Source organism: Hypoxylon fragiforme (genome assembly GCF_022984875.1).
Source record: "Hypoxylon fragiforme strain CBS 206.31 chromosome Unknown GGS25scaffold_1, whole genome shotgun sequence".
Taxonomy (NCBI): domain Eukaryota; kingdom Fungi; phylum Ascomycota; class Sordariomycetes; order Xylariales; family Hypoxylaceae; genus Hypoxylon; species Hypoxylon fragiforme.
In genome coordinates, this window is record NW_026054756.1 from 1946824 (window position 1) to 1973288 (window position 26465).

The following is a 26465-nucleotide window of genomic DNA, read 5'->3' on the forward strand; positions in this document are numbered from 1 at the left end:
TTCAGCACAGGATATAAAACCCCACGTGAGACAACTCTTATCTCCATGACAACACAAGAATATTGTCGTTGATTCGATAGGCTGACTGCAGACCCCCTATCATCACACCTTCAACATGTGTTTAACAAGTTTATCATTACTATGTGGATAGGTTAAAACCTCATCATGATTAGAAATCTACTTTTGATTAGGAAAAAACTCCGCAGATGGAACAGACGCGTAACCCGTTACTGTAATGATTTTAACCTCCCGAACACCACGGCAGTAGGCCCTAACGTCTTGTTATTAGGTCGGCGTCTCTTCTCGGCTTGACCTGGTTTCTTTCTTACTTAGGAAACTTCTTCGGATGCCACCACCCCTCGGGCTCTCTGTGTTACTATCCACAAATGTGCTCTTGATAACCACGATTCCAGTACCAACTCTGATCTCCTTCTCACCACTACCACCCTCATCTACAAAGTATAGGGCCTCGCCTAGATCGTCGTCGCTACCAAATGTATGATGGTTTTTGACTTCGATGCGGAACTGAGTATCGGGAGAGCAAACGTGCTTGAACGTTTCGTCGAACCGGATAACCTCAGGGGACTCATGATGCTTGGTCTTGGCAATCGTCCTCTCCTTAGGAGTTAGCTGCTTGATTAGGACGTATATATCTGACGATGAAGGGTATCCTGATGCAGACACTATAGTGAAAGTAGCGGTTCCAGAACCAGCCGTCCCAGGGGCCAAGCTATGGATGGAGACTCCACCCATGCTAGGATTTCGTGCATGGGCCTTTTGGCCATTAGGGGTAATAGGTCGAGCGGACTCACCGTCCACACCCAAGCCCGTGGCGCGTCTAACACCTGGAATAGCCGCGGAAGCCTCGGGACCATTTGTAACGATTGTAGGAATCTCATTGCTGGATGTCAAGGTAAGGCCGTTACCATCATCATCCTTCTTGCCTCGGAATCCACGCTTGATGAAACTGGCGCCTTTGCCAACTCCGTGACCGACAGCACCGGCTACTGCGACGCCTCCTTTGACGGGGGCACCGACAACGCCAGTCACGATTCTGCCAGGGCCACCGAATGTGCCCGCAAACGTACCAGTACCCAGCCGGGAGCGTGTGACGTAGTCAGGCTTGAAGAGAAGTCGCAATCTGATGACGCCAGATTTTCCATCTAGAAGCAATTTAAGTTCCTGGGCCCTAAACGGATCAAGCTGCTCAAGATTGATATCGGTTCCGCCCAAGAAATCGGGCTTGTCTGCGAAGTCGTAGTCGTATACTTTGCAGGTAAATTTAGCGGCGGTTCGTGATGGTATGGCAACCTCGAAGAACTCGTTCCATACGGGGTTGAGCGTCTTTTTCTGCGTCTTGGTTTTGAATACATCCTGTCCGTTAAGTTCAAACTTGCAATAGGGGTCACTTTTTCCGTTTGAGTCGGCCGGGGGTAAATCTGCCGCATCTAGGATATCGACGCGTAGGTTACCCATGTTATTGATGCTCTCACTGGGATCTAGCTGCATCTTGACAGGGATATATTTCAAGCTGACCTTAACCATCGCAGTTCTGTTCTCTTCGTCTTTGAGCTTCAAGAAGGTTGGGTTGTTCTAGGATGGTTAGTAAAGGACCTCGCTAGTTTTTGGATTTGCTCTACATGACAACTTACAAGGCATTGTTTGAGAGTCTCTAGAGTGTTTCCTGTTAAGCGGGCAACGGTATGATCTTCGTCACGCTCTTCACCTGGCTTTTCGCGTTTCTCTCTTACTTTGAGACTGAGACGTGAAAACTCTAGTTCGCGAATGAAGCAATCACCAATCTCATCAAACTTAAAGTTCTTATGTTTGGCTGTACCTGAGATGTAAGAGGGGTATAGCATATCGTCGGTATAGATTTCGAGATGCGTTCCACTTTTCGGCATTTCTGCATCGAGTAGCTTGAAGATGAGAAATCCGGACTCATGTTTGAGCAACTCCTGTGGGCTAAGATGAACCTTGGGAGGGAACCTTGGCGTTTCGCGAGATTTACGCTCTGAAGTAGTCGAATTGACAGAGGCTGGTGATTTGGGCATAGCTGGCGAAGTTGGCGTTATTGGTTCCTTACCGTTCTCCTTCCTCTCAAGTGAAGAGATCTTCCCGGCATCTAATGAACGAGGGACATCAAGCGATTGCTTGGGTGCTTCCGGGCTTGCGTCTTTGTCCTTCTCTTCCTCTTCTTCTTCCTCTTCGGGATCTGCGACGTTTAGGCATGGGTAAAACGAGACAGTATAGATAAGGGTGCCTTTTGCGATGCCCTTTCCATGTAATCGGAGACCATCTTCGTGCACCTTCTTCGTATCGTGGACGAGGTATTCGTTGGTCTCGTCTTGAGAAATGTAGTCGCCAGCGAAAATCTCAACCAAACCCAGGCTACGATCCTTGCCCATCTTTTCTGCGTCCATGACTTCGAGAGCTAGACGATCCCTACCCGAGTGCATTGGCACGTAAAGAACTTCGTCCCACTCGGGGCTAAGCGTGTTGCGATGTGTTACTGTTCGACCTTTCTCGATACCAGAGAGTAGCACGCGAACGTACGGATCCGATTTACCCATAGTCTCGAAATTCCGAAGGTCACGAGCGCCCTTGAAATGGAGACGCATGACGCCAATAGGAGTTTGATAACCTCCGGTGCCTGCTAGTACACCAGAGAGGGCAACGGGTTTCCATTGCGCGGTTAGTTTTGCCCGTCCAGTCTTGACCCCTGCCAAGTTGTACCAATCGTGGCCCTTCTCCATCATTTCGAGCATGTCGTCGAGCTTGATCTGGTATGTACCAATAAGCTGGTCGCCGGCAATATCACGATCGTCTTTGATTGCAAGCCCCAGTTTAGCGTTCTTTCGGTCTGTGATAAGAATCTCTTTGGATCCATTGTCCCAGATCGGATTGTTGGTACGCTTGAGCTTCTTCGTCTGGTGAATCTCTTTGCCGTTGAGAAGCAGAGCAGCATATGGGTTGAGCAATCCAACCAAGCTCTTAGTGCCATCAAGATCCTTTGCTTGTTCAATGGTATACCGTAGAATTCCTGTGTTGGATTCTGGTGGTGGTTCTTCTTTGCCCTCATGTTCGACGGGTTCCAAGACAGGGAAAAATCGAATATCAGCGTTAAGCACACCTCGGGCTTTACCATTCGCAATGACCTCCATGCGCTCATTCTCGTACACACCAATCTCTTCGACCCTCTCGAGCGGGAACGACGCAATGCCGAGCTCTTTGTCCTTTCGGAAATCATTGTAGTCGTACACCATGAGGTCGAGCGAATCGGTGAACGAGGTGATAATGACATAGTGGGTTTCATTCCATCTAGGGTTCGGAGTGTCCTTGATGACCTTGGTTTGAGCAAGAGGCGCTCGCTTATTCAAGGTTACAACCGTGTAAGGATCTGGATTGCCAGCGAAATTGTCAGGGTTTTTGAGACCCTGAGCTCCGTGAAGCGTGATCGCAACCACACCAATAGCCTGGTCGACAGGAGAACCAGCGAGCATCTTGGCTACCTCAATGGGGAAGACATTTGGAGCATACATCATTGGGGCTAGGTTACCATGAATCTGCTCTTGAATGAAGCTTTCCAAACCAGGAATGAAGTTGATATCAAAACCAAAAGTCTCGCCACCCAGGGGCTTACAAGCATAATCAATCACAGGACGTTCGAGGAAGCACATCTCGATCTTCTCAATATGGGGAAAGGGAAACTGCAGCTTCATCTTGAGGCGCATGATGCCGGAGAAGGACATATCTTCTACGATGACGTCGAGTCCCTTGCTAATCATGGCCTTGCCGATACGGATTTCAAGTACAACCTTCGGGTTGATCCTGTTTCTTTTCTGGCGGACTGTCATGTCTTCTATGTCATTTGGAGTGAAGCTAAACTTCCAATCCATTATGACCGTGTCATCCTCTGCTTTGGGGTAAGTCTTGACATGGTCCATCCTTGGGGGTTTGGATCCGAGAGTAAAGGTCTTCAGCCGCAGACTATCAAGAAATGAAGGGGTTGCGGTACTCAAAACTTGGTCAACAGAATTTATGACGGTCTGGGCAAGAACTGGCTGATAGATGGGCCAGAATTTCACCAGAAATGAGTTGATCCATTCAACAGATTCGTGGTCGGTATCCAGCCTTTTCAGGGCCATCTCGCGGGTAAGGTCATCACGGAAGTTTCGGCGGACTCGTCGAATCGATGTTCGGTAGTAGGTAGAGCACACAGTCATAATAATGATGACCCAGCCTAAGCCACCACCGAGCACCGCAACAAGCCACGAGGAAAGACAAGCAAAGACGATCACGGCGGCATTGTGATACCATTCTACAACGGCAGAAATTAGCAAACACCTCTCGGAGAAGAAAAGGGTTGAGATGAGGTATACCAACCTCCAAAGTACTCGTCTGGAACTTTGTCGTCTAGCCAGGTAGAATGGTCCAGGAGACTCTCGCCCTCCATCACACTGTCTTCCGGCCAGCCGAACCGTTGAGTCCACCCAACCTTAGCAGCCAGGTCTTCTTCCTCCTCAATGGTATTGCCGTCCATGATTGGATTTCCATCCTTGTCTTTGGGGATTTCAATAGCGCCAGCTTTTGAAGGGGTGGGTAGGTCGTAATTGGCTTTGGTGCCATCGTCAACATCGGTAGCGATGGCAACACCTTTCGGTCTACGTGAGTGAGGGCGGGGATCGTTTGGGCTAGCCTAGAGGAATGATGCAATTAGTAGATGCTATATACTAACAAGTTAACGTTGGAAAGCCGTTGGTAACCTACAGCTTTGGCCTGAGCCTTCTTCTCCTCTGGGCTGGCATCTGGGTCGAATGTGAAAGCAGCCACGCCTGCATTTTTACTCTCATCCACAAGTTTCCTTTGGGCGTCGTCGGCAGTGACAGAAGACTCCGGGTCGCGAGCAGCCTCGATAGCCCCTTGTTGTTTCAGTTCACTGACATCTCGCTCCGTAGCCATGGCGACTAAATTGAATGACGCTATTGCTGCTTAAGCAGCTAGCTCAATCGTAGGGACAGGATATATCAATGGTTGTATTGAGTGGTGGGTAAATGGTGTGTAGTCATTGAGGGTGCCCGGGTGATGATAAAGTTTAGAAAGGAAATCGAGTTGTATTAACGAGTGTGAAGCTTCTCCGTACGTGACAAGGTGGGTAACACAGAGGGGTCGGTCGGGTAGGTCAGGTCAGCACTGGGACTCTGGAGACGTCGCTCTAAGTACTATGTAGGTATCTACTAAGGTCGACTGGTAGCACAATAAGTACCTACGCATGCACGTAAGAATACCGAAAACCTGAGGATTTAGATAGCACTGGTGCGTAGCGACAACAGGTATTTGGTATGTAACCTAGGTAGGTAGGTATGTAGGTAGTAGGTACCAAGTATATGTAGCTAAGAAAAGCTAAGGAAATAAGGGTAAGGCGAACAGATAGGCCAGTGAACAAGAACAGTAAATAGCAAACTATAAACTTTAGAAGTTACTTCCAATTTAAAAGCGGCGTGTTACTTCGATGTTAATAAATACAAGTGAGAGGTATAAGGGAAGAGAGAACGAAACGAGAACGAAAAGGAAAGGCAATGGATGTGTGTAGGTCTAGATGGTTGAAGCTGGCGATGAATTTCTTGTCTTTCTTTTTTTTACGAATAACTAAGCTTAAGGATTACATGTAAGGAAGACACTTGGTTTCTGGAAGTTTAAGTGGTACCTATCTCAGCTACCTCCCAGCTACAATAGTACCTAGTACCTATCCTAGGTAGCTACCTAGTAACTACATACCTAGTAGCTAGCAACCTTGGCTCCAAACGACGTAATCCTTACTAGGAATCCCTAGAAATCTTTCTAAATATCCCCAGGGATTATATCACTAAGCAGCCGCTAGCTCGCTCACCCCGACCAATGAGGTACCTCCTTTCATGAAAGCACGCACAAATCTAGATGTTCCGTAGATACCTAAGCAAGGTAGTTTGACTTTAAGCAACTTTAGATATTAGGAAAGTTGAACTAGATGGTACATTATCAATACGTCGTGAAGTTATACATTGATACTACTAGGTACATACATATTTAGTCGATGCATGTACCTTTGATACCATTTTTAGGTTGGATTGATGGACAACATAAACCTTGATTTTGAGCAAATCAAGAGTTCTATTTATTTCAACATCTGCAGATTGGCATCATTTTACATACATCTATTGCTCCACTACCACTCTGTAGCATGGACCTACATCAGGCTACATGTAAATATGTACACATGTATGTATAAATGATGATGGTCATACGAGATAATGTACATGTAATCAAGAAAAAAACATAGCCTCAGCTGCACAATGGCTAGCCACAAGCGCTATTTCTACTTTCTTATTGCTCGCAGTCGGGTGATCGCTGCAACGATCAATCACAGGGGGACCCAAGATCAAAGAGCTTCCCAGCCACTCCTTTTAAGCTGATCCGTTTCCGATTTAAATAATCTCTGCATAGGTGCCTACATGTACTACATATAAGAACGATAATAGAATAACCTAACGTTTTCCCGTGAGTATCCTGGTGCGACCATCAGGCCGGGACTACGGCAACACGTGAAAAGTGTCGCAATTCCGCTCAGGACTATGAAAAATCCGGCGCGATGGTTTGTCTGGCTCAAATTGCGGGGCGATCTCCGTCGTCATTTTCAGTGCCGAATACCGTTGCTTACACTTTTAAACTATTCATTTTAATAAGTAATAATAATAGAAGAAACCGAAAACGAGAATCAAAACTAGATACGCAGGAGAATTGGGTCATGTGTGTATTTAATTGCCCTCGTCAGCTTACATACACCTATTACATACCTAGTATGGAATATGTGTGTGCATGTAGCTGGCCTTGGAACGGCATTGTCAATGATGTTAGGTGTCTAGTACAAACATACTGTATGTAGTATTTGGTGCCAAGTTCTCTGCAAGTTCAATCAAAGTTGTATGTACCTACCCAGGTAACTACATAGTAGTAGTACTAGTAGTATCATTGATGATTGATCAATATGTAGGTAACCCCTGCACCCTGCTGCTGGATGTACAATACAGTAGGTTAGCTCATTGTTCGTCAGGGCAGGCGCTATGTATGTACGCTTTAGCAGCCAAGTTTCACACGTGGAACGCATGCGAGTGGAACATGTGTACTTTACTTTCCATGTCGTACACAGCATCCCCAACACGACACTGTCGCCCTATCGCATAACATCGCATCCATCGCATCCATCGCATTCAACAACCGAGTTTCGTTTAAAAAGGACACTCTGCGAGTTTATCAACAGTGTCATCTGTCATCTGTCATCTGTCATCTGTCATCTTGACTGGTTGGCCCTATGAGCCTAAGTTAAAATCCACTACATGTCCCGTAACTCCCGTTGCTACATGTAGATTACCTAACACTTTTGATATTCTTGGTATTAACTACATGTATGTATACATTTGAGTTACATACATAGTTGGTAATGGTACTTATTAATACATGTTATATCGCGTCAAATTAGTAGCCACCTAGGTCCTAAGCAGCTAGCAGCACTGAACCGAGCCGAACCATGTTTGATTTCATTTCCGACAACAACTATTTACAGTCTACATGATCTTTTTTTTATATTTCTAATCCACCAATATCAATCTAGCCCGCCACGCGTTTTCACTATTAAGGAGTAGATATTCTACTATTTATGTTTTTTTCTAACAGCGAGATATAATGCATAATATAGTAAGTTAGGCATTTCCTGTTACTCGCCTTCAAGGCTTATTCTCGTCACTCCTTCAAGGGTAAAGATAATACTGTATCTTACCATCGCCTAGGTTAGTCATTTCTACAACATCAAGATTCAAGACCATTCATTGCCCTATAGTTTGGGATGTAATAATCAACCCCGATTCCACTCTAATCGGCGCATCTGCCAGCTCTGGAACCTTGGCACTGTAGACTTGTCACTGCAGCCAATGATGTCATACTGTCCTGCCTGACTAAAGATAGCTGTATGCCTACCAACTGGTAGAGGTCTCCTACACATAGGCTATGTAGTCAAGCGAGGAAAGGGAAGTGAGTATAATGTCTCACTTATTCCGTTATCATGCCCTTGACCCCATAACATGCTTTCGTTTAGGTTAGAACGGAATACACTTGACGATAACTCCACCTATGTTCTAGCCTAGTGTTTATATCCTTTGCTTCATGCCTGAACACGCTGGTTATATGGGCAAAGGAAGCCCATTGACTCTGGACTGGTTAGGCTAAACAACAGTATTTGGATTAGGAACTATATTGAGTTACGAAAAGCAACTAGATTATACCTTAGTAGTCTTGTAAATTGAAGTCAGTTAAGCAGAACGAAAAGGCTATTCTGTTACTTGGCTTGGAAACACTCTGATTTGGTATTAAATAAGTTGTACCCTAGGATAATAAGAAAGCATGAAGCTTTTCAAGCAACTAGGTACGTGAGATCTATTAGGGCTTACGAGTTGGCATCAAGCGTAACCGAGAGTAACTATAGTGCCCACGACACTTTCGTTATTACTCTTAGTAACCTAATACCTACTATCTAACCTAGGTAGTAGGTTAGAGTTCTTATGCTCATTGACCTAGGCAAAAGCTCTGGCAGTTTGGACATATGAACTAGGTTAATAGCATGTATTATCCATCCCCCCAAGGAGGTATATATGAGGCGCTCACCTCTCTTTCATCCCTTTCAACCATTTCACACTTACATATAAATAATACGACACATCAGAGGATGCTTCAGAAGATGGAGGAGCAACAGAAGATGGAAGAACAGCAGAATGTGGAGGAACAGGGACAAAAGCCGAATCCAAATGAGAACTGTGCTCTTCTCCAGTGCCCCATCGAAGTGGTCCTGCAAATATCAGATCAACTTTCGCCAGCCGACCGGGCCGTCCTTTCCCAGACTTGCTCCCCGCTGCGTGTCCTAGTTGGTAGCAGGGTCTCACCAACCGCTAGACTTAGGGACCGGGATGCTGTAGAGTATCTTACCACCATCAGCCGCAACAATCCGGAGACCTGGGCTTGTGAGGCATGCGTCAAGCTCCATTCCATCCGCAAATGTGGCGAACTACAGGACCCTAAGGTGCTTTGCTGTCCGGGGAAGTCGTTTAATACCAGGAACTTGCCATTATACGGCAGATATCATCGACTGGATCGCCGTTTTGATTATCTCGCCCATCGGCACATCCTGCTCACCCTGAAACACATTCGCTTGGGCATTTTCGAGGAAGGGGGTTATCTGCAAAAACTACTACAACCGTTCTGTCGCGAAAACTTTGACACCTACGTGTGGCCGATAACAGCAAAGAATGATCTCTCTACCCGGTACGTGGCTGTACCTAGGGCTGTCATGGACAAGAGCGGGAAGCTGAGGTACCTGATGGTTTCCGCCTGGCACTACTGGGCGAATAATAGGCCGATAACTACTGACCAAATGGGAAACCTAACCGTCTGCCCACACCTTCGCCTTTCGATGATGAGTAAATTTCATAACTTTGACCATCCATTGCAGCACCTCGGCTCAATCATAAACCAACTGCTCAACGATGCCGAATTCGCAGAGATATTCTACTCCTGCCGTCTCTGCAACACCGATGTAAGCATCAAGGCATCCCAGAAGCACACTAGGATATGGGCCTGGCAGGAATTCGGCACTGAGACGTCCCCGATGGATATGGCGTGGAGGTCACATCTTTATGATGTCGTAGGAACATTCTCAGCCACAGGATTTCATTACGTAGAAGGCGAGCATTCCCCGCATACGCCGGGAAGCATTCGGAAGCTCTTTTACGATAATGATGGTTCTTGGGACTATGAATTTTGGACACCTGCTGATCGTCGACTAACTGATAAACAATTTCCCCAGCTTCCCGGTTCTTGTGTGGCGCCTGTCTTGCCTACCGATAGGCCATGTTAGCTTAGGTTAGGTGCTGGAAAATTCGAATTTGCATTTATAGGAGTCGTCGATATTCAGGGGACAAGCTCAGTAGAGCCCAGACAGTTCGTTGCCTTTGTTATAACTATAGATATGGCTCGGATGTGCCAAAAGACTACCTAGTAGTGGAGGAGCGAGAGTTGTCAGAAAATACCGGTATACCGAAAAGGAAAATAATTAATCTCTCATTAATGTGAGCCCATATGTGCTCACAGATAGACCCTTGATAATCCAAAGAAAATTGTATTTTAAAGACGCTACAAGTATATGTTGTCCCTCATTCACCTTGAAAAGAACCAAAACTTCTTGGCTGTGTTCGCTGATCCGTGTCTCAACATCCACCGCTTTTGACGACACATTCATCTTTTATGACTAACTCCAAAAACCTCTTCTATATGCCGTAGGGACTCCTACTCAGATGTGATTCCTCTGCAGAACTTGGTGCAACTTATACATAGCTTAGCCTGCATAGTCTCCCCGCGAGCACTGTAACTGACGGTAGCGACGGGATTGCCATGATGCCACCCAAGCTCGTTGATCCCATCGCAAGTTCGCCCTTGCATCGAACGATTCATGGTTTTGATTTCGTTCAGTGGAAGATCTAATACGCTGATAATATCTGTCACTGAAACGTGGTCTCCGCCAATATCGATGGCTTGGTCGCCCATAAATAATTGCTGATATTCTGGGCTGAATATAACTTTACTCGCTGTCGTGGAAAATAGTCGAGGTAGCGCGAGATTACTAACTATTTCTAATCGATATCTGTTGTTTTATGTTGTGGTGATCGGGTTTGAGATTCCTGGAGACTGGTAGGGAAGGGATTCTTATATGCACCTATTTCCAACGACGATTACACCAACTCACTGGGCAGAAAGCAATGATATCAGTGTAGCATGTTGACGACACTAGGTATTATGTAGTGAGTAATGTGGCAAGGTTTCTTCTAGAGGTGACGAAGAAACCCGTACTACTTTATGCGAGTATATATTGAACGTACAAGGTAGCCATAACAGATGGAAATCTCCATCTTATATATACCAGTTGAACTTATGGGTAGATCCGATCGAATGCTGGGTATCGCATGCCTACATTAAGTGCTATTAGACGTTGTCCTGATTCAGTCAATCGATGTTATGTATTAGCTTTAGAGCACACGCTTCCAAGCCTTGAGTTGTAGAATTAAAGAAATAGGAAAAGTCAAGTATGAATGGCTTCATTTTTTAAGAATACCTAACCTGGGTAGGCATCAACTGGAAAAATTAAGAAAACGCAGGTAAAAATAAAATAAGAAGATAGGTACCTAGCATGTAGGTACTTTGGTAGGTAAGGGCAAAAAGAGGGCAAAAAGAGGGCAAAAAGGAAAGAAAATTGAAAAAAAGAAAAAAAGAAAAAAAGGAAAGGGTTTGTGGTGGGATTGAACCCGCACCTTTGGGCGTCCCGCAGTGGTGTTCGTTCTGAACCCGCACTTTAAGGGAGCCGCATGGTGGTGTTCGCACCTTACCACTGAGCCAACATGGGTGAAATCCCACATTCTGAGTTCTCACCCAGGAAGTGGTAGATGTTGTTCTCCGGGACCTTATAAGTTTAACTTCGGGAGTGGGTGTGGTGGGTAAGGGACTAATGTGGCTAGCGAGGCTTGGGATATCTGTAGAGCCGTATACACAACCTTAGGAATAAGGCTACCACTTCCCTCAATGCTATGTACCTATACGCAGCCCAGCCCAGTGGGAGGTACAAGTATTCTCAGAGAGGTGCTACCTTTATAAACAATACAGCCATTGCTCATGTTTGACCGCTTAAGATTAGCACACTCACCTACTCCCTCTCTCTGAAAAACATCGTTGCTGTGAAGTTGGGTGAGTACCTGGGCACCTACTCAGCTCTTGAAACCTTGCAATGATAACGTTATACTAACAATCAGCATTGTGTAATCGGACCCAATCACTTCGCTCGAGTAAGGACATAGCATGCCAGGTCGCCAAGTCACAGTGTAAACATGTACAGTCCATTCTACCATTAGCATTACATCACTTGAATCTCATCAATTTATTTCTAGTAATTTATATATATTCGTAGGTATGTTTCTTTCTCACGGCATTCCAATGGCCACGTTGGTTAGGGGGGTCACGTGAGTCCCCTGAGCTAACACACCTAACCCCTGACCAAGGATCAGACATTTCCACAACCAGTATACTTAAGAGATGAGAATTGGCGGGATAGCCGAGTTGATGCGATTTGCTTGGAATCTTTCTTGAATTGCTTGATGATTTTGTGAAATTTGCTCTTGGGTTTCTTCCATCTGGGTACACAACAGAGTCGAATAGACAGATAAATTACTAGAAATAAATTACTAGAAATAACCCAGATAACCGAGATGGAACCTTGGAAAGTACGAATAAGTTAACCCCTGACGTTTTTCTAGGTACCCTAGTTTCAATGTTTCTCTGCACTCAACTCAACATTACTAAGCTACCTAGGGTACTACATAGTACATCCGGTTTCATTGATGCATTACCTTAGGTACCTAGGTAGTAAAGGCGAGAAACAAAGTTTCACTGCACATGTTTTCTTCAACATTATATTCTTCAACATTATATTCATGTATGGTCAAGACGAGGAATGATTTTCAGTCACCAAGACTACAGCAACCCCTTCATTATGGATCAAATGCTGCGCTGCAATGCCCTAAAGTGCCGAAAAGAGCTTAGAGACCGAGCATTGGTGACCACCTGCAGTCATATCTTCTGTACCGACTGCGCTGCCCGTCTAGGCTTAACCGCACAGCGACACGAGCATCGCAACTCGTGTCCGGCTTGCGGCTGTCAGTTAACGAACCCCGACGACGCTGTCATTTCGAACCTCAATCCCAGCGAAGACTATAAGACTAGCGTTCTCAGTGGCTTGAGTCCTAATATTATCATCGAGTGTACAAGCCGGGCTCTCAGCTTTTGGGCCTATCAAGCCACCCAAGAAGTGTGAGTTACCCATTTCGGATGTGCTCAATAATACCTGTCGGGGTTGGGGTCTACGATAGTTGACATTAGATCTCCAGAGTCTATCAAGAATACCTCGGCAAGACTCTCACCGAGAAATACTCGAACCTAAGCGTTCACCTAGACAAGGTCATAAATGAAGCAAATTTAGAGATCACTAGCTTACAAGGCAAGCTTACTAGTTAGTATCTCCTTTCCTAACTTAGGTACCTAGTGTTTTTATCGTTATTGATGAGCTGTACTTAGATATGAAGATGGATCAAGAAAGTCTTCGTAGAAAAAATGAAGAGTTGACGCAGGCATACAAGGAGAAAAACCGAAAGTTTCTTCAGGTTCAGGAGTTGTACGACAAGCTTAAGCGAAAAGCAATGCTTGGGCAAATGCAAGATGCCGCCGAGGATGCAGTGGATTCAACCCTCCATGGCCCATCAGTAGGAGTCCCTCAGTTCGAAGGCACAAGCGAAAACCCTACGAATTATGGAGGGCATGGATCACCGTATGGACATCATAATCCAATAGTCCACGATCAACAGAGGGTACCAGCCGGATACCAACACCAGCCTGGGATTCAAGGCTATGGAAGCAGCTGGCCCAAGATGGGAGCTCAATGTAAATCATCCCAATCTCCATATAATACGCAAAGTCAAGTATGGCTGGCTAATAACTACATAACAGCAAATATCCCCATTACTCCGTCAACGCATCGTCAACGCGTTGGCGAATCAGCAGGCATTGGCCTGTCTTCCATTCCTGGCCTCGTAATAGGAACCCCCCAAACGCAGTCAGGCCGTATCAACACACGTCCGCCCCTAGGTTCTACACCCCCCAATGGCTATCAAAGCTCCACGAGGTTTCCTCCTGTTGGGTTAAGTTCCGGGCTCAAGATTAGTCAAGGCGGAGGGAATCCCGACGGGTTTGCCACCTCGACGACAAGACCACGGGGTTAGCCCCCTATGTAACTAAGAAATTACTTTATAACTAATGTGTGTGTAGCGGCTCATCGACCAGCGCCGATGTCTGCGAATTTTAACCGGCGACCAACTGGGGGACAACCAGAAACAATTCTTGGCGGGATTCGAAGTGGGTTTACGAATCTTTGAGTTCATTGAGCAGTAAGCCTACAAAAGTCTATGAATGTCTTTGTAAGGGGTAGATCTCAATTCTTTGGTACCTACCTGAGTTACCTAGGTGGGTAGACAGAGTTGCTTGACAGAGGATTATGCCAAGAGAACTGAACAATGCATTGTTGTGAGACCAGCTGTCAAAACACGGTCTTTGTTGCTCACTAGGTATACCTAAACAAAGACAACTGCACATATCCGTGGCCGAACAACCCCTTTGATCTTGAAGAAAGGCAACGTTTATGGTATTATATATACACAAACCCCACCTACCCTCTCTTGGATGCAGCATCCATCAATCTGTTCAGTTCAAACTTACAACACCATTATTTATATATCTGTTCTTCTTCATTGTCCAATATCAACTTCATTCAACTTCATCGAATCAAACTTTTGAAATTCTCAATTTTCCAAATTAAATTGACCATGTCTTCTACACAATTTCAATCACGCAACCAAGACGGTTCAAGTATTATGAAGGGCCACCAACATCGAACCTCTCAGAGCGAGTCTACGCGGGCGTATGACTCACTCCAAGAGCACTTAGGCGCCAACATGGGCCGCAGCGCGACATATGACCCCCAGCCTGAGAATAATGGTACGGGGATAGGAGGGGCATTGAGTCGCTGGTTAGGAAAATATAGGGGTAAGTCGCCCAGCCCGGAGCGACCCAGTATCAGCAAGCCCCAGAGAATAGGAGCACCCCAGGCTCCCCTACGCTCTAACCGAGTATCTCTCGAACCTACGCCTTCATTAATGCCAGGGTCTCGAATATTGCCTGAGTTGGAGATCCCCATGTCTGTGTCAAGCTTGCCAAGACTTACGAGCACTCGGAGGAGAAGCCTGGCGAGTAAGAATGATGCCCTTGGCTCGCACCCTGTCCGATGGCTTGACAATATGGAAGGTAGATTTCCTGCTCAAAAGATCTTGCTGAGACCTGGGGATGAGGGCCATGGTCGTACAGTCGATGCCCCCTCTAAAGCTGGTCGATCCCGTCGAGTTGTCTTAGATCCTGGAATGGAAATAAACCCCGAGGTCATACAGTTGAAAGCAATCAAAGCTGAACGGCGAAAGGGGCGACTTTTCTTACCTAGAGAGATTCCCACGAACTTTTCCGAGTTTCCTGACCCTGAGGCCTGGCATGTCGACACCGATGACAGGGACCGAATGTGGGAAGATGCAGGCTTTGACGATGTCGAGGAATACGAGATCCCTGATGACGAGATCCCTGGTTACGAGATTCCTGGTAATGAGATTCCTGCCAGCGATATCCCAGATATAATCGTCACGGCGCCAGATGATGAGCCCGCGCTGCAGAATAACGACGCTTCCGAAGACCTCCTTGTTGTGGATGATTGTTATAAGCACCTTTGGAACAAGCAGAGGAGGGAAATACGCGATTTGAAATGTAGCCTACAATTCTTATTGCCCTTGGCGACTCTAGTCGCGGAAGCAGAAGAGATCGATCTGAACGATATCACGGCGTTAGAAACGGCGCTGAAGACAATTATTCAGGACCGTGACAGGCTGTTTGATCTTTACCCCCTGGCGCAAGCCTTGGCCAAGGACCAGAAGCTGGACGAGAACGACTTCAAGGCCCTTCCCCAAGCCCTCAGGAACGTCTTAGCAGATCGTGACAACGCTAAACGAGTGGCTCATTACCATAGGACGATGAGACAGAGGCTCGAGGTAAGGGTCGCAGAGTTGGAGATGAAGAAAGAGAAGGGGAGTGACGTTGATAGTCAAGACGAGGAGGAGTATATGTGGTTGTGATGACTTTACACCGATTGCAATGAAGTTTTAATACGCTCCGACCCCGAGAATGCCTGCTGCCTGACTCCGGCAGGTAGGTAGTAAGCAAGGACTAGTCGCGGTATATAGAGGTGGCAATTCGGGTACCTACCCATCCACTCATCCCTTCAAACTTAAGACACAAGCCAAATGGTTGTTTTAAGACCTGTAAGTCAGACGATACTTTATGTCTTTGCTTACCGCTGTGCCAGCCGAGACTACAAGTATAAGGTGCTGCTGCATACCTATCAGATAGGGTGCAGCCCCAACCCTTAACACCCTAACCTAAACATATTGACAAAGGGCGTGATGCCTGCTGACAACACGCTTAGAAGTAGAAGGACTAACCCCAGAGTCCCTTCGAATTGCGCTGCCATCCACTTAGGAATTTGTGGTTGCAGTGCTTCCCCGAGCAGGAAGTGAAATATCTTCCAAGCTTCTCACGCTGCCCCCTTCACTCGCTCTCGTTCAACACTAAGAGAGAGGGAAAGAGTAGCCTTTTAGTTAAGCACGCTAACCGTGCAAGTAGGATTGGATCTAGGCGCTGGACCCAAGCTTCGATATCTTGCAAGAAATACTGAAAGCCTGTCTCTGCACTCTGGCCAAGTGTAAGAGACTGGTGGACAGCACGCTCGTTGACTCGTAGCCGCTTTGTAAATAAATACCAACCTAATGTATAAATTCTAATCATATTTCGTGCCATGTCGATCTTTGTGACCTAGTAAATTGTGAATCCCCCTCCCCTCCCTCCTAAGCATCTTTACCGCGCAAGCATAGGCACCTAGAAGATGTTTAGCTCCATCCATAGAACTCAACCGAAGTCACCGTAGCCTGCCTCTTCTCGCCGTTCCGCCACCGTATGCAAGGCACCTCGGTGACCTCCCGCTTCTCATGCAAGACCTCTATCCCACACTCCCCAGCAACCCACTCCATCGCCCCCCGCACTTCCGCACTCGGGTTCCACGCCACCACCCCCGCCAACCCCCAGCGCGCGGCCTCCTCCAGCGCGTCGAGAAATAACCGCGCCAGCGCCTCGTTTTGGTCGTCCCGCAGCTGGACGACGCGCTGGATCATCAGCCGCCGCGCCGCCACGTCGTGGTACCAGTACACCCACGCGCCCGCGCTCTCGCAGACGCTGCCCTTGACCTCCGGCAGCGGCGCTTCTTTTTGACCGTCTCCCAGCGCGGCGGCGCTCATGTAGTCCGCGCGCTGCTGCTGCCAGCTGATGATGTCGGCGGTGGGCAGGACCGTTGCGAGAGTGTGGTGGTGGTGGTGGTGGTCGTCGTCGTCTGAGCTGGGTTGTTGTTGTTGTTGTTGTTGTGAAAACTGCTGCGTTAGGTTGTCGATGTCCCGCGCGCAGAGGGCGGGGAGGTCGGCGTCGGTTAGGGGGCGGGTTTGGGGGAGGGGGGGTGGTGGTTGGGGCAGAGTGGAGGGGACGGAGAGGGTGGATTGTAGGGCGGGGAGGAGGTCCCAGCCTTTGGAGACGTAGAACTAGATGGGTAGGTAGGTAGGTAAGTAGGGGTAATATAACGCTGGTTGATAACTACCGTTGCACTAAATTTGGGGGTTTTTTTTTTCGTCCAAATAGGTGATTTTGTTAAGGAGCTAATTAGGAAGGTTAGGTTAGGATAGGATAGGTGGGTGTTAAATACCTCTCCAATGTCAGAGTACAGTATACTCGCCGTCGCACCCCCCGGCCCATCCATCCACTCCGCCACGTTCTTCAACAACACCGGAGCGAGCCCGAGCCCGCGGTACGCCGCGTCCGTCACCACGCTCGCGATGCAGTACCCCTGCTCCCGCCGCGCCGCCCCCCCGCCGCGCGCGTCCCGCACCAGCAGGTCCCGGTGCATCGTCTTGCACATGGCCAGCACGTGCTCGGGCTCGTCGGCCGCCGCGAGGTACCAGAAGCGCCACCCGCCGTCCCGCGTCAAGGGGTGCTGGTCTAGCTGCGCTTCCCGCTCCACGTACTGGTCTGGCGTTAGCGATTTGCCGAAGGCGGTGGAGGCGAGCTTGAAGCAGCGGGAGCGGGATTCCGGGGTTGTGGCTTCGGAGAGGACGATGGCTAGTGGGGGCCCGCCCGAAGGGGGGAGGATGGTGATTGGTGGTTTTTGTGCCATTGTTTTGTGGTGTTTGTTGGGTGTTTGGCGTGAGATTGAAAGGTAGATACCTAGTGATCCGGTCCGGTGTGCAGCGCCTGAACCCCTTACCCCTTTATAACCTAAGTTTTTATTCTGGCGCCCTATTAGTTACATGCCTAGGTATGTAGTAAAAAAGGATTACTTACCTAGGTCTAGTAGGTATGTACTTAGGGTAGGTAAGGAGCCGGTTCGGAGCCCCCGCTTGGCCAAGATCCTGATGGGGGGTTACTGTATAAGTGGATATTACGGCATGCGGCTCGCCGCGTCGGCCCCATTGGCTCTACGGAAAGCCACTCTCATCAGGAATCCTTCAAAAGGGCAAAAGCTGACCCAACACATTCAATGTTCTTGTTTCCAATTACGGATATAACTCACGAATGAGTCTTTCGAGATGGTTGGGATCGGAAACAGACCGCCTCACGTTGGCTATCCCACAGTCCGCAATTTCGGTTGCTGGAGACTGCCCTAGTTGGAAATGCTTCGTATTCGTATTTGAGGATAAACCACACAGGTACCTAGGTACCTATTTAATAGGGGCCATCGTAGGTAAATAAAAGCACATTTTGCAACTTTTTCTTTTCAATAGGACAGACAGAAAGCTTAACTCGGATGGAGAAGAGTCATCATTAAGAGGACGAGGGGAGCAACGGAAAGATGGATGTTTCAATTAACCAAGTCGCGTTTACCGCCATTGCGGCACTTATCATCATAGCCGTCGCCTGGGTCTGGAAGCTCAACAGCGCACTAAAGGAGACGCCGCCAGAAGTGTTGGCAGCCTCACCGCGCCGCTGGACAGACCAGGAGATCATGGAAACCTACGAAAGACTAAAAACTAACCCGCTGACCTGGAAGAAGCACCTACCGCCAAAACTGGAGCGCCGGTACATCGTCACGGGTGGCAGCGGTGGTGTGGGGGGCCAGATAGTGTTGCATCTACTGGAACGAGGACAGTCACCGGAGAGCATACGGATCGTTGATTTCCGGAAGCCAGAAAGGCCTGACATGACGACCGGGCTCGCGGCCAGGGTTGACTTCGCACAAGCCGACATCACCTCCGCGCCAGCAACCTCCGCAGCCTTCACCAAACCATGGCCCGCGAGCGTCAGCACCCTCCCCTTGACCGTCTTCCACACCGCCGCGATCATCAGGCCCTCAGAACGCCTCCTCGCGACCTACGCGCCCGTGAAACGCGTCAACATCGACGGCGTGCAGCACGTCCTCGCCGCCTCCCAGCGCGCCCGCGCCTCCGTCCTCGTCGCCACGTCCTCCGGCTCCATCGCCGCCGTCCCGGTCGACTACTGGGGCAGCAGCCCCTTCTCCCGGCGGTGGTGGCCGCGCCACTTCTGGCAGGCCGTCGACGAGGCCGACTTCGAGCGCCCCGTGCGCGCGCACGGCCGGTTCTTCGGGAACTACGCGCACGCCAAGGCCGTCGGCGAGCGCCTGGTGTCCGAGGCTAACGCTCCGGGCCTCCGCACGGGGATCGTGCGGCCGGCCAACGGCGTCTACGGATGCAGCCACAACGATGTCCTGGTGGGCCCGCTGCTCTGCGCCGGCACGTGCCCGACGTGGATCCCGAATGTCGTCGAGAACTTCGTGCACACGGGCCACGTGTCGCTGGCGCATCTGGACTTCGAGGCCGCGCTGCTGAAGGGGGAGGGGGAGGGGGAGGGGGGGGAGATGCCGAAATGCGCCGGGCGCCCGTTCGTGGTGACCGACGATGGGCCGCCGCTTATGTTCTGCGATCTTTACCGCCTGCTGACGTGCACCGCCGGGACGCGCTTCGTGTACCTGCAGCCGGCGCTGATGCTTGTTATTGCCTACGTAGTCGAGTTCTTCGACTGGGCGAGCCGGATGCCGGTGCTCGGGTGGATCGTGCCGAGGCCGAGGGGCGAGTTGGCGAGACTGCAGCCGCCGATCTTTACCGCGGCCACGCACTTGATAGCCTCGGATGAGGCGGCGCGGCGGAGCGTGGAGGACGGGGGGATTGGGTATAAGCCGGTGTACAACTCGTTGGAGGGGATCTGTCAGCAGGTTTTGGAGTGGAATGCTGCGAACCGGGGGTCTGATAAAGGAGGCTCGCGGAGTACGGCGGAGACTTTGGGTAGGTAAGGGGCTCCAGAATGGCGGGAGCACGATACGTGCGTCTGGTATTGCTTAATGTTGTATATAGGCACCTACTTGTCTGGCATGGCCTTATATATCTAGGTACCTATCTACCTACTTAGGTACCTAGGATTGCTTACCTTGAAAGAGACATCACGACTGTTGGTCGTGGTATGAGGTATGGGTAACTTTATATTCTTGGAATTCAACCCCCCCTAATCTGCATTAAAGGCGTGGCATATACCTACCTAGGTACAGGTCCATTCTTAGTACAATCATCACCGTTCGAACGACCTTGAGGTTGTCCGTAAATTAAATCGATCACATAAAATATAGAAATTGTACTAGTATAACAGGAAATGTTTCCACATGATCGCCAACAATCGATTGTTCAGCACCGTATATAGAGAATAACTAGGCAGAAGGAAAGCAGCATAATGGAAATAGAGAAATAACAAAGACTTCTCTTCCTGAGGGCTCTCGATTGTTCTTTGTCTGCTTGTCAAAGAAAATAAGACGCTACGTTAGATACCTACCTATTATGGCATCAAGCAACCCAATTCCAGTAAACCCGCGGCCGAGCGACCTGACTTTCGGCGTAGAGCTAGAGTTTCTAGTTCCCTACCTTGGCTCAGGCGATGCCGATCCTCATGGTGACGTTGCGGGCTTACCTCCGGTCATCAGAGTAGATCCTGGCGAGTCGCCGAAGATCATAGTTACCGAAATCCTTGAGAAGTTGTTTGACAAGCATGGCCTCCCCACCAGGATCACCCCCCGGATGCACAAGCATACCAACTTTTACGTCAACAACATGATCCAACACTTGGGATCGTGGGACATTACACACGACATAACTCTCCAGGAGTTTGAGATGAACGAATATAAGTGGATGAGCGTCGAGGTCCGGTCCCCGGCGGAGCGTAACATTTCCGTGGCCTTTGACGCCCTCGAGTATGCCAGAAATCTTATAATCAGCACGTATAGAACGCGCGTGAACCTGACCTGCGGACTCCACGTCCACGTCGGGTCCTGCGCCGAGTTCTTTCCTCACGGCGCTGTACGGCGTATTGCTGCCCTGAGTTGGGCAACCGAACACTTATTGCTGACGCTCTGCCACCCGTGGCGGCGAGCAAACATTTACACGGAAACATTGTAAGTACCTACCTACCTCCCTGCCTTCCTAATAGCCCTTCTCCTTGCACCTAATTTCGAAGACTAGCACTGCCTGCCTGTGACGGTCTCGAGATATTATACCTCAAGTCTACCCCTTTTATTTACCTACATACCAAGGTATGCAGCCAGTTGACTAACTTCCCTCTCAGGCGTGGAAATAGCCGTATAGCGTCAAACAATCTCGATGAGGAGAAAGATCACTCGGAGACACAACGGGATGGCCTCATCGTCTCGGACGAAACAGAGATCTGCGCGCAGTACCTCGCGACCGAAGTGCGCCACGGCGAGAGGCCGATATCCTGGCGAGAGCGTAATTCCGAGGTCAACACACAGGCCATGGTGGATCGTTTTATACACACCCGTGAAGAAGGCCACTATGAGCCGTTCGACGATCCGGCTCTGCCGGTTGACCCCGCGCCTCCGCCGTACGACGGGATGAGCCTCGCGGGTTTCGTCGCGGCGAGAGTCGCCAAGGCCACCGAGAAAGTAACGCAAGCCCGAGAAGCGGGGACAGCACCGGCTCCTGCACCGGAGCGCACGCGGCGGACGCCGCGCATCAAGAGCCCGCACTACACGGCCGACATGCTGCACGCGCTCGGCCCTGACGATAAGCGCTACGCAAAGAGCACACTGCCATTAAACACGTTCGTAGATCAGCCGAAGTTGGGCGTGTGGCCGGGTGTGGCGAGGATCTACGAAGCGAAGTCGAGCTGCGAGATCCAGTGGCGGCTGGAGACGTCAGCTCGGGGGTTCGTCAACTTCGACGGATACCGCTGCGACGGCTTCGGAGCCCCCATGGCGAGGCGCACGATCGAGTTCCGCGGCGCAGAAGGTACGTTGACCCCCTGGGTTGAGACGTGGGCGAAGATCGTCGTTGGCCTGGTGAGGTTTGCGATACACGCCCCCGTGGATAGGTTCCTGCAGGTCATCGAGATGTGCGATGTCGCGGAGCGCGAGGACGGCAGGTATGATGTCGTGGATTTGCTGGAGGATATGGGGCTTTTTGCGGAGGCAGTGCAGGCCGAGCAGAAGATCAAGGATAATTTAACGGCCTGGGGTTTGGAGTATGTGGATGGGGGAGAGGCTCCGCATTGAGTAACTAAGCTCGGTAATATGCGCTTTTTTCTCTGTTTTCGAGCTGGGTACTCGTTTAGGTAGTAAGTTACGAAGGAATCTAGTAGCCGCGAACGTCGATGGGTGCCGGTTATGGATAGTTATTTTCTATAAATGTTTCCGGATAGGTTTGAAATATATTCAATGCCCCTATTCCTTGGTCTGTGCAAGTTTCCCCTTCTTCACGTGACTAAGTGTAACTTCTTGATGTTGACACATCCTATGTAAGTGCTGAGATGTAATCCGAATCTCACGATGTGAGATGAGCATAGATCTGCAATCCTAATTTCCAAAAAGCCATGAAAAGACACAGCCAACGCACATTTTCGGTGTCGAAAATGCCACCGATTCATGAACAAGGCATTCACAATGTCTGTAGGCTGAATGAGACGGGAGGAGCATCTGAGAAGGCGCCAAGCTGTAAAGGTAGTATTCTCAAGTGGTGTAGGGCTGATAGGTTTCGTCAGCCAAGCTTCATAGGGCGGTAGGTATGTGCCGACTCGCAATATTCCATGATGCCAAGTTAAAAATTGATGGAGACTCCATTCATGACTTTCATGTAATAGGCCGTTACCCAAATACATACAGCGTTGTTTCTGGGCACCTCGGCATACATGTATTAATAGAAAGTGGATACCTACCTAGAATCATCCATTATTTAGTTTTCTTTCTTCTTGTGGCCATTGCCACTTGAACAATGGCATTGATCCATTCAGAGTAAAAGTTGTATGGGAGAATTGAAGTTGTGTGGAGTTGGCGGAGGAATTCGTGATACCTGAGTGTACAATATCAATTCTTGGCCTATACCAAGTTACAAACATCTTATTATATAACTAATGTGACGTCAAATGAAGGACTGGTGACCAACACAGCCGCCTTTCGGTTGTGCTTACATGCACCACAGTAGGGGTAGACCCGGTAGGTAGTTTAGGCAGCTACACTATTAAATACCTAGTTACAGTACCTATCCTAGGTAAGTACCTCAAGTATTAAGAGGCTGGATAGAATCCTTCCGGCCTGCCAGCAGTGGCCAGCTTACCTATTTAGTATAACGGCCGAGACGGATACAAGTAGATATGGATGCAATAATGGTAATTCTTGCCTACCAGAGGTACCCCGGCTCTGATCCTCTTTATTTTGAAGTTTGATGCTAGATACCTAGTACCATATACTATATATAATTATATAGGTACTTGGGTAATTCAAGTTAATAAGTTATTCAGGTACCGGTAACTATTGACGCTATCACTGTTAGTGTACGACATAGTATACCTAGTAGTAGTGCTGGACCTGCTGGTGCAGCGGTGCTGACCGTGCTGTACGGTAACTACAGTTGAGTCGTTGAAATTGTTTGACCTTAGCATCGCAACTAAATATTCAGCTACTTAGCGAGTTCATTCTAATTGGCTCCCAAACGACGGAATAAATAGAATATTCACATCTGCCCGCAATTTAAGATTATTAGATACCCCGTACTAAGCCCAAAACATGCGATGCCGTCTCATCGCCAAGGACTGCCTGCTAGGATACCCATCATAGAATCAACGCCATGGTTTACTAGTAGGTTGCCTGCTTAGCATGTACATAGTCAACGCCGCAATGGCACAGTTGAAACTACTATCATATGTACATATCATTGATCATACTACAACAAGTACTTACGTACCTGGAAGGGGCTATATATAATATATAGGATCAAGCTGTCTTAAAACTCTCTTCTCAGCTCCCAACTGTCAGCTGTCGCCCTACTACTAGTAGTACACATCTTCTACAGTATATTCCAAACTTTCAGCTCAAAAAGGCAAAAACGGTTTAACAAAGTTCAAATATTCAACAAATTCGACTACGAAATATCCTTCAACTTATAATAGCCCAACAACCATCAAGATGCTTTCCAAGACCACCACCCTTGCCGTCCTTGGACTCGCCTCCACCGCCATGGCCCTGAACCACCCGAATGCCCTCCGGAGCCTGAACAGCCTGCGCGAGGAGCACGTCGTGGTCGAGGTACGCCAAGCCGAGACCACCGAATCCGCCACCGTCACCGAATCCGGGGCCTCGAACCTCGCGTGCGCCTCCTCCGCCCTCGCCATCATCACGGACGCGCCCGAGCCTCCGGACAACCTGCTGTCGTACTTCTCGTCGTGGGCGCAGACGGCAGACCTCACGGACCCGGCGGCCCTGTGCGCCGTCACCGCCGACGTCCCGCAGTCCCTGTCGTCCGACTACAGCGCGTACGACCAGCAGGCCAGCAGCTGGTTCGCGAAGCACAGCAGCGATGTTGCTGCTCTCGCTTCTCAGTGTGGCGACACCGAGGACGCCGCCTCCGTCTCCCAGATCGTATATGCACTCAGCGCTTACGTCGGCAGCAACTGCACCGGCACTCTATCTACCGGTACCGCTACTGGTACTGCCGCCGGCGCTTCGTCGACCCAGACGGGCGCTGCTGCTCGCCCTACGGGCTTTGTCGCGGGCGCGATGGCCGCTGCTGGTTTCTTGGGCGTTGCTGCTGCGCTATAGGTTGGATAGCATGTCTACCTAGGTATCTACCGAAGTACATTGGATAAGGTGTCCTACCTAGGTAAAACGCTAAAAAGGAGGATTCTTTGTTTGTATATGTCACACCACCTAGTACTTAACCTACACTACGTGGTATATAGATCTAGATAGTCAGATTGCATCGAATGGGCGTCGGCTTTGTGCCACCTAAGCTTTGTTCCTTATAGCATGATACCCAATTGAAAAAAAAAAAAAACTTTTCACTATTCACTATGATGCTATTGTTTTTGTTGTTCAATGTCCGTGATTCAATTGGCAGCTTTGAAGTGATGGCCCCCTAAAAGGGCCTAGGTAGTGCTGCTAGGCATCACACTAGGTGTAAGAAAGGGGGGTGGCTTAGCCGCATGTAAGATTCCTTCTAGTTGCCCCTGGCCTGGTATGGGCAAGTCCTACCTAGTAACACTTCCATGTAGGCACGATTTCGGCTCCTTTCTTCATGGGGTATTTGCTAGGTTAGATTGCGGATAGCTAAAGTACAGCTCCCGGCCGGAGTTCTTTTCCACACCCCCCCTTTCCATCTTCACGATCCAGGGTCTTATTAGAATGAAACTGGTGTAAAAGAAAAATTCGACCACGAATGTGACGCTATTGATGGCGGTCGGTCAGCATGAAAGTCCTAGGCTAGGACTTGTTTCAGATACGGGAGAACGAATCGTTCACAGAAGTCCTATAATTGTTGAATGCATTGAAGGATTTAGTGGTTTTAATGCCGACAGCATATTTCTCCAAGCAGATAATTTACATTACGCGCGCGGTACAAAGGGGAAAGTAATACATGTGAGAACTAGGTACAGTAGGTCAAATCACGCCGCCTCACTTCAACATCAGACCACATTTACACAAAGGTATTTCGAGCATTTGATTGATGCCTCTATACACGTGTGTGTTGTATGCTGTGTACGTCGTTTCTGTGCCTGGGCACACTATAGACCTTCAAGCCGTATGTTATTGATACATGGATCAGGCCAAAACCTCCCCTGGATCCCCCTCAAGTGTGATGGAGATGCATCGTTTGATGGAAAGTACTCCGTCCGCGAAGGCTTGATCTCCAACATAGCTGGCAAGATTCGAATCATGACATCGTACTGACGTGGCGGAGGCCTTCACTCGACAAAGCTCCGGGGGGGTTCGACATATACCTCTTTGCGCCTCGTGTGAACGTTCTATAGCTCTGTGCAATGTCTGTAATCATGGGATTGATGCCTGACATTTTCCACGGCGCGCAAAAGCCGATTGGGGACAATCACGGCCTACAAGGAAAGCAAGGACGGAGAGACAACACCAGCCTACTTCTTCATCGACCATCCCACCGCGAGGTTCTCCGGCCTAAGCTTAAAGACAATTGATGAAGGACGTTATGTTCACCAAGGAACAAGCGGACCCCATTCCTGAGTATCAACTCCCCCAAAAGCCGTTGGTGATCTGCCGTGTGATGGCGGAGCACCGTCCGCAAGGGATGACTTGACTGATCTTATCCACTTGCGATGCCCAGCCCAGGGCGGCCAGTTTG

At 48.9% G+C, this 26465-nt stretch overlaps 8 protein-coding genes across 8 annotated transcripts; 6 read left to right on the forward strand and 2 right to left on the reverse strand.

Annotated features, from left to right (window-relative positions):
* Positions 1–178: 178 nt before the first annotated feature.
* Positions 179–5684, reverse strand: GGS25DRAFT_30158 (tricalbin). Its single transcript, XM_049257657.1, has 4 exons — positions 4771–5684; positions 4387–4699; positions 1653–4321; positions 179–1593 (listed from the first exon to the last, which is right to left on the reverse strand). Exons 1-4 carry the CDS (start codon positions 4960–4962, stop codon positions 286–288), a joined length of 4482 nt encoding a protein of 1493 aa, XP_049121350.1. The 5' UTR covers positions 4963–5684; the 3' UTR covers positions 179–285.
* A 2630-nt stretch (positions 5685–8314) lies between these two features.
* GGS25DRAFT_469987 (uncharacterized protein) lies at positions 8315–10244 on the forward strand. The gene is made up of 2 exons (XM_049259196.1): positions 8315–8337; positions 8409–10244. Exon 2 carries the CDS (start codon positions 8651–8653, stop codon positions 9938–9940), a length of 1290 nt encoding a protein of 429 aa, XP_049121351.1. The 5' UTR covers positions 8315–8337; positions 8409–8650; the 3' UTR covers positions 9941–10244.
* Positions 10245–12619: 2375 nt separating this feature from the next.
* On the forward strand, positions 12620–14054 carry GGS25DRAFT_516869 (uncharacterized protein; the record flags this gene model as incomplete). The annotated part of the gene is made up of 5 exons (XM_049263286.1): positions 12620–12936; positions 13014–13135; positions 13201–13563; positions 13630–13896; positions 13948–14054. 5 exons carry the CDS (start codon positions 12620–12622, stop codon positions 14052–14054), a joined length of 1176 nt encoding a protein of 391 aa, XP_049121352.1.
* Positions 14055–14414: 360 nt separating this feature from the next.
* GGS25DRAFT_527129 (uncharacterized protein) lies at positions 14415–15848 on the forward strand (the record flags this gene model as incomplete). Its single annotated transcript, XM_049265065.1, has 1 exon — positions 14415–15848. Exon 1 carries the CDS (start codon positions 14502–14504, stop codon positions 15846–15848), a length of 1347 nt encoding a protein of 448 aa, XP_049121353.1. The 5' UTR covers positions 14415–14501.
* An 810-nt stretch (positions 15849–16658) lies between these two features.
* On the reverse strand, positions 16659–17986 carry GGS25DRAFT_516871 (uncharacterized protein; the record flags this gene model as incomplete). The annotated part of the gene is made up of 2 exons (XM_049263287.1): positions 16659–17357; positions 17519–17986. The coding sequence occupies 2 exons, from the start codon at positions 17984–17986 to the stop codon at positions 16659–16661; spliced, it is 1167 nt and encodes a 388-aa protein (XP_049121354.1).
* A 191-nt stretch (positions 17987–18177) lies between these two features.
* Positions 18178–20383, forward strand: GGS25DRAFT_30310 (NAD(P)-binding protein). The gene has a single exon (XM_049257662.1). It carries the CDS (start codon positions 18662–18664, stop codon positions 20114–20116), a length of 1455 nt encoding a protein of 484 aa, XP_049121355.1. The 5' UTR covers positions 18178–18661; the 3' UTR covers positions 20117–20383.
* A 268-nt stretch (positions 20384–20651) lies between these two features.
* On the forward strand, positions 20652–22478 carry GGS25DRAFT_527135 (uncharacterized protein; the record flags this gene model as incomplete). The annotated part of the gene is made up of 2 exons (XM_049265066.1): positions 20652–21262; positions 21433–22478. The coding sequence occupies 2 exons, from the start codon at positions 20652–20654 to the stop codon at positions 22376–22378; spliced, it is 1557 nt and encodes a 518-aa protein (XP_049121356.1). The 3' UTR covers positions 22379–22478.
* Positions 22479–23983: 1505 nt separating this feature from the next.
* GGS25DRAFT_469995 (uncharacterized protein) lies at positions 23984–25171 on the forward strand. Its single transcript, XM_049259197.1, has one exon. It carries the CDS (start codon positions 24284–24286, stop codon positions 24914–24916), a length of 633 nt encoding a protein of 210 aa, XP_049121357.1. The 5' UTR covers positions 23984–24283; the 3' UTR covers positions 24917–25171.
* The last annotated feature ends 1294 nt before the right edge of the window (positions 25172–26465 follow it).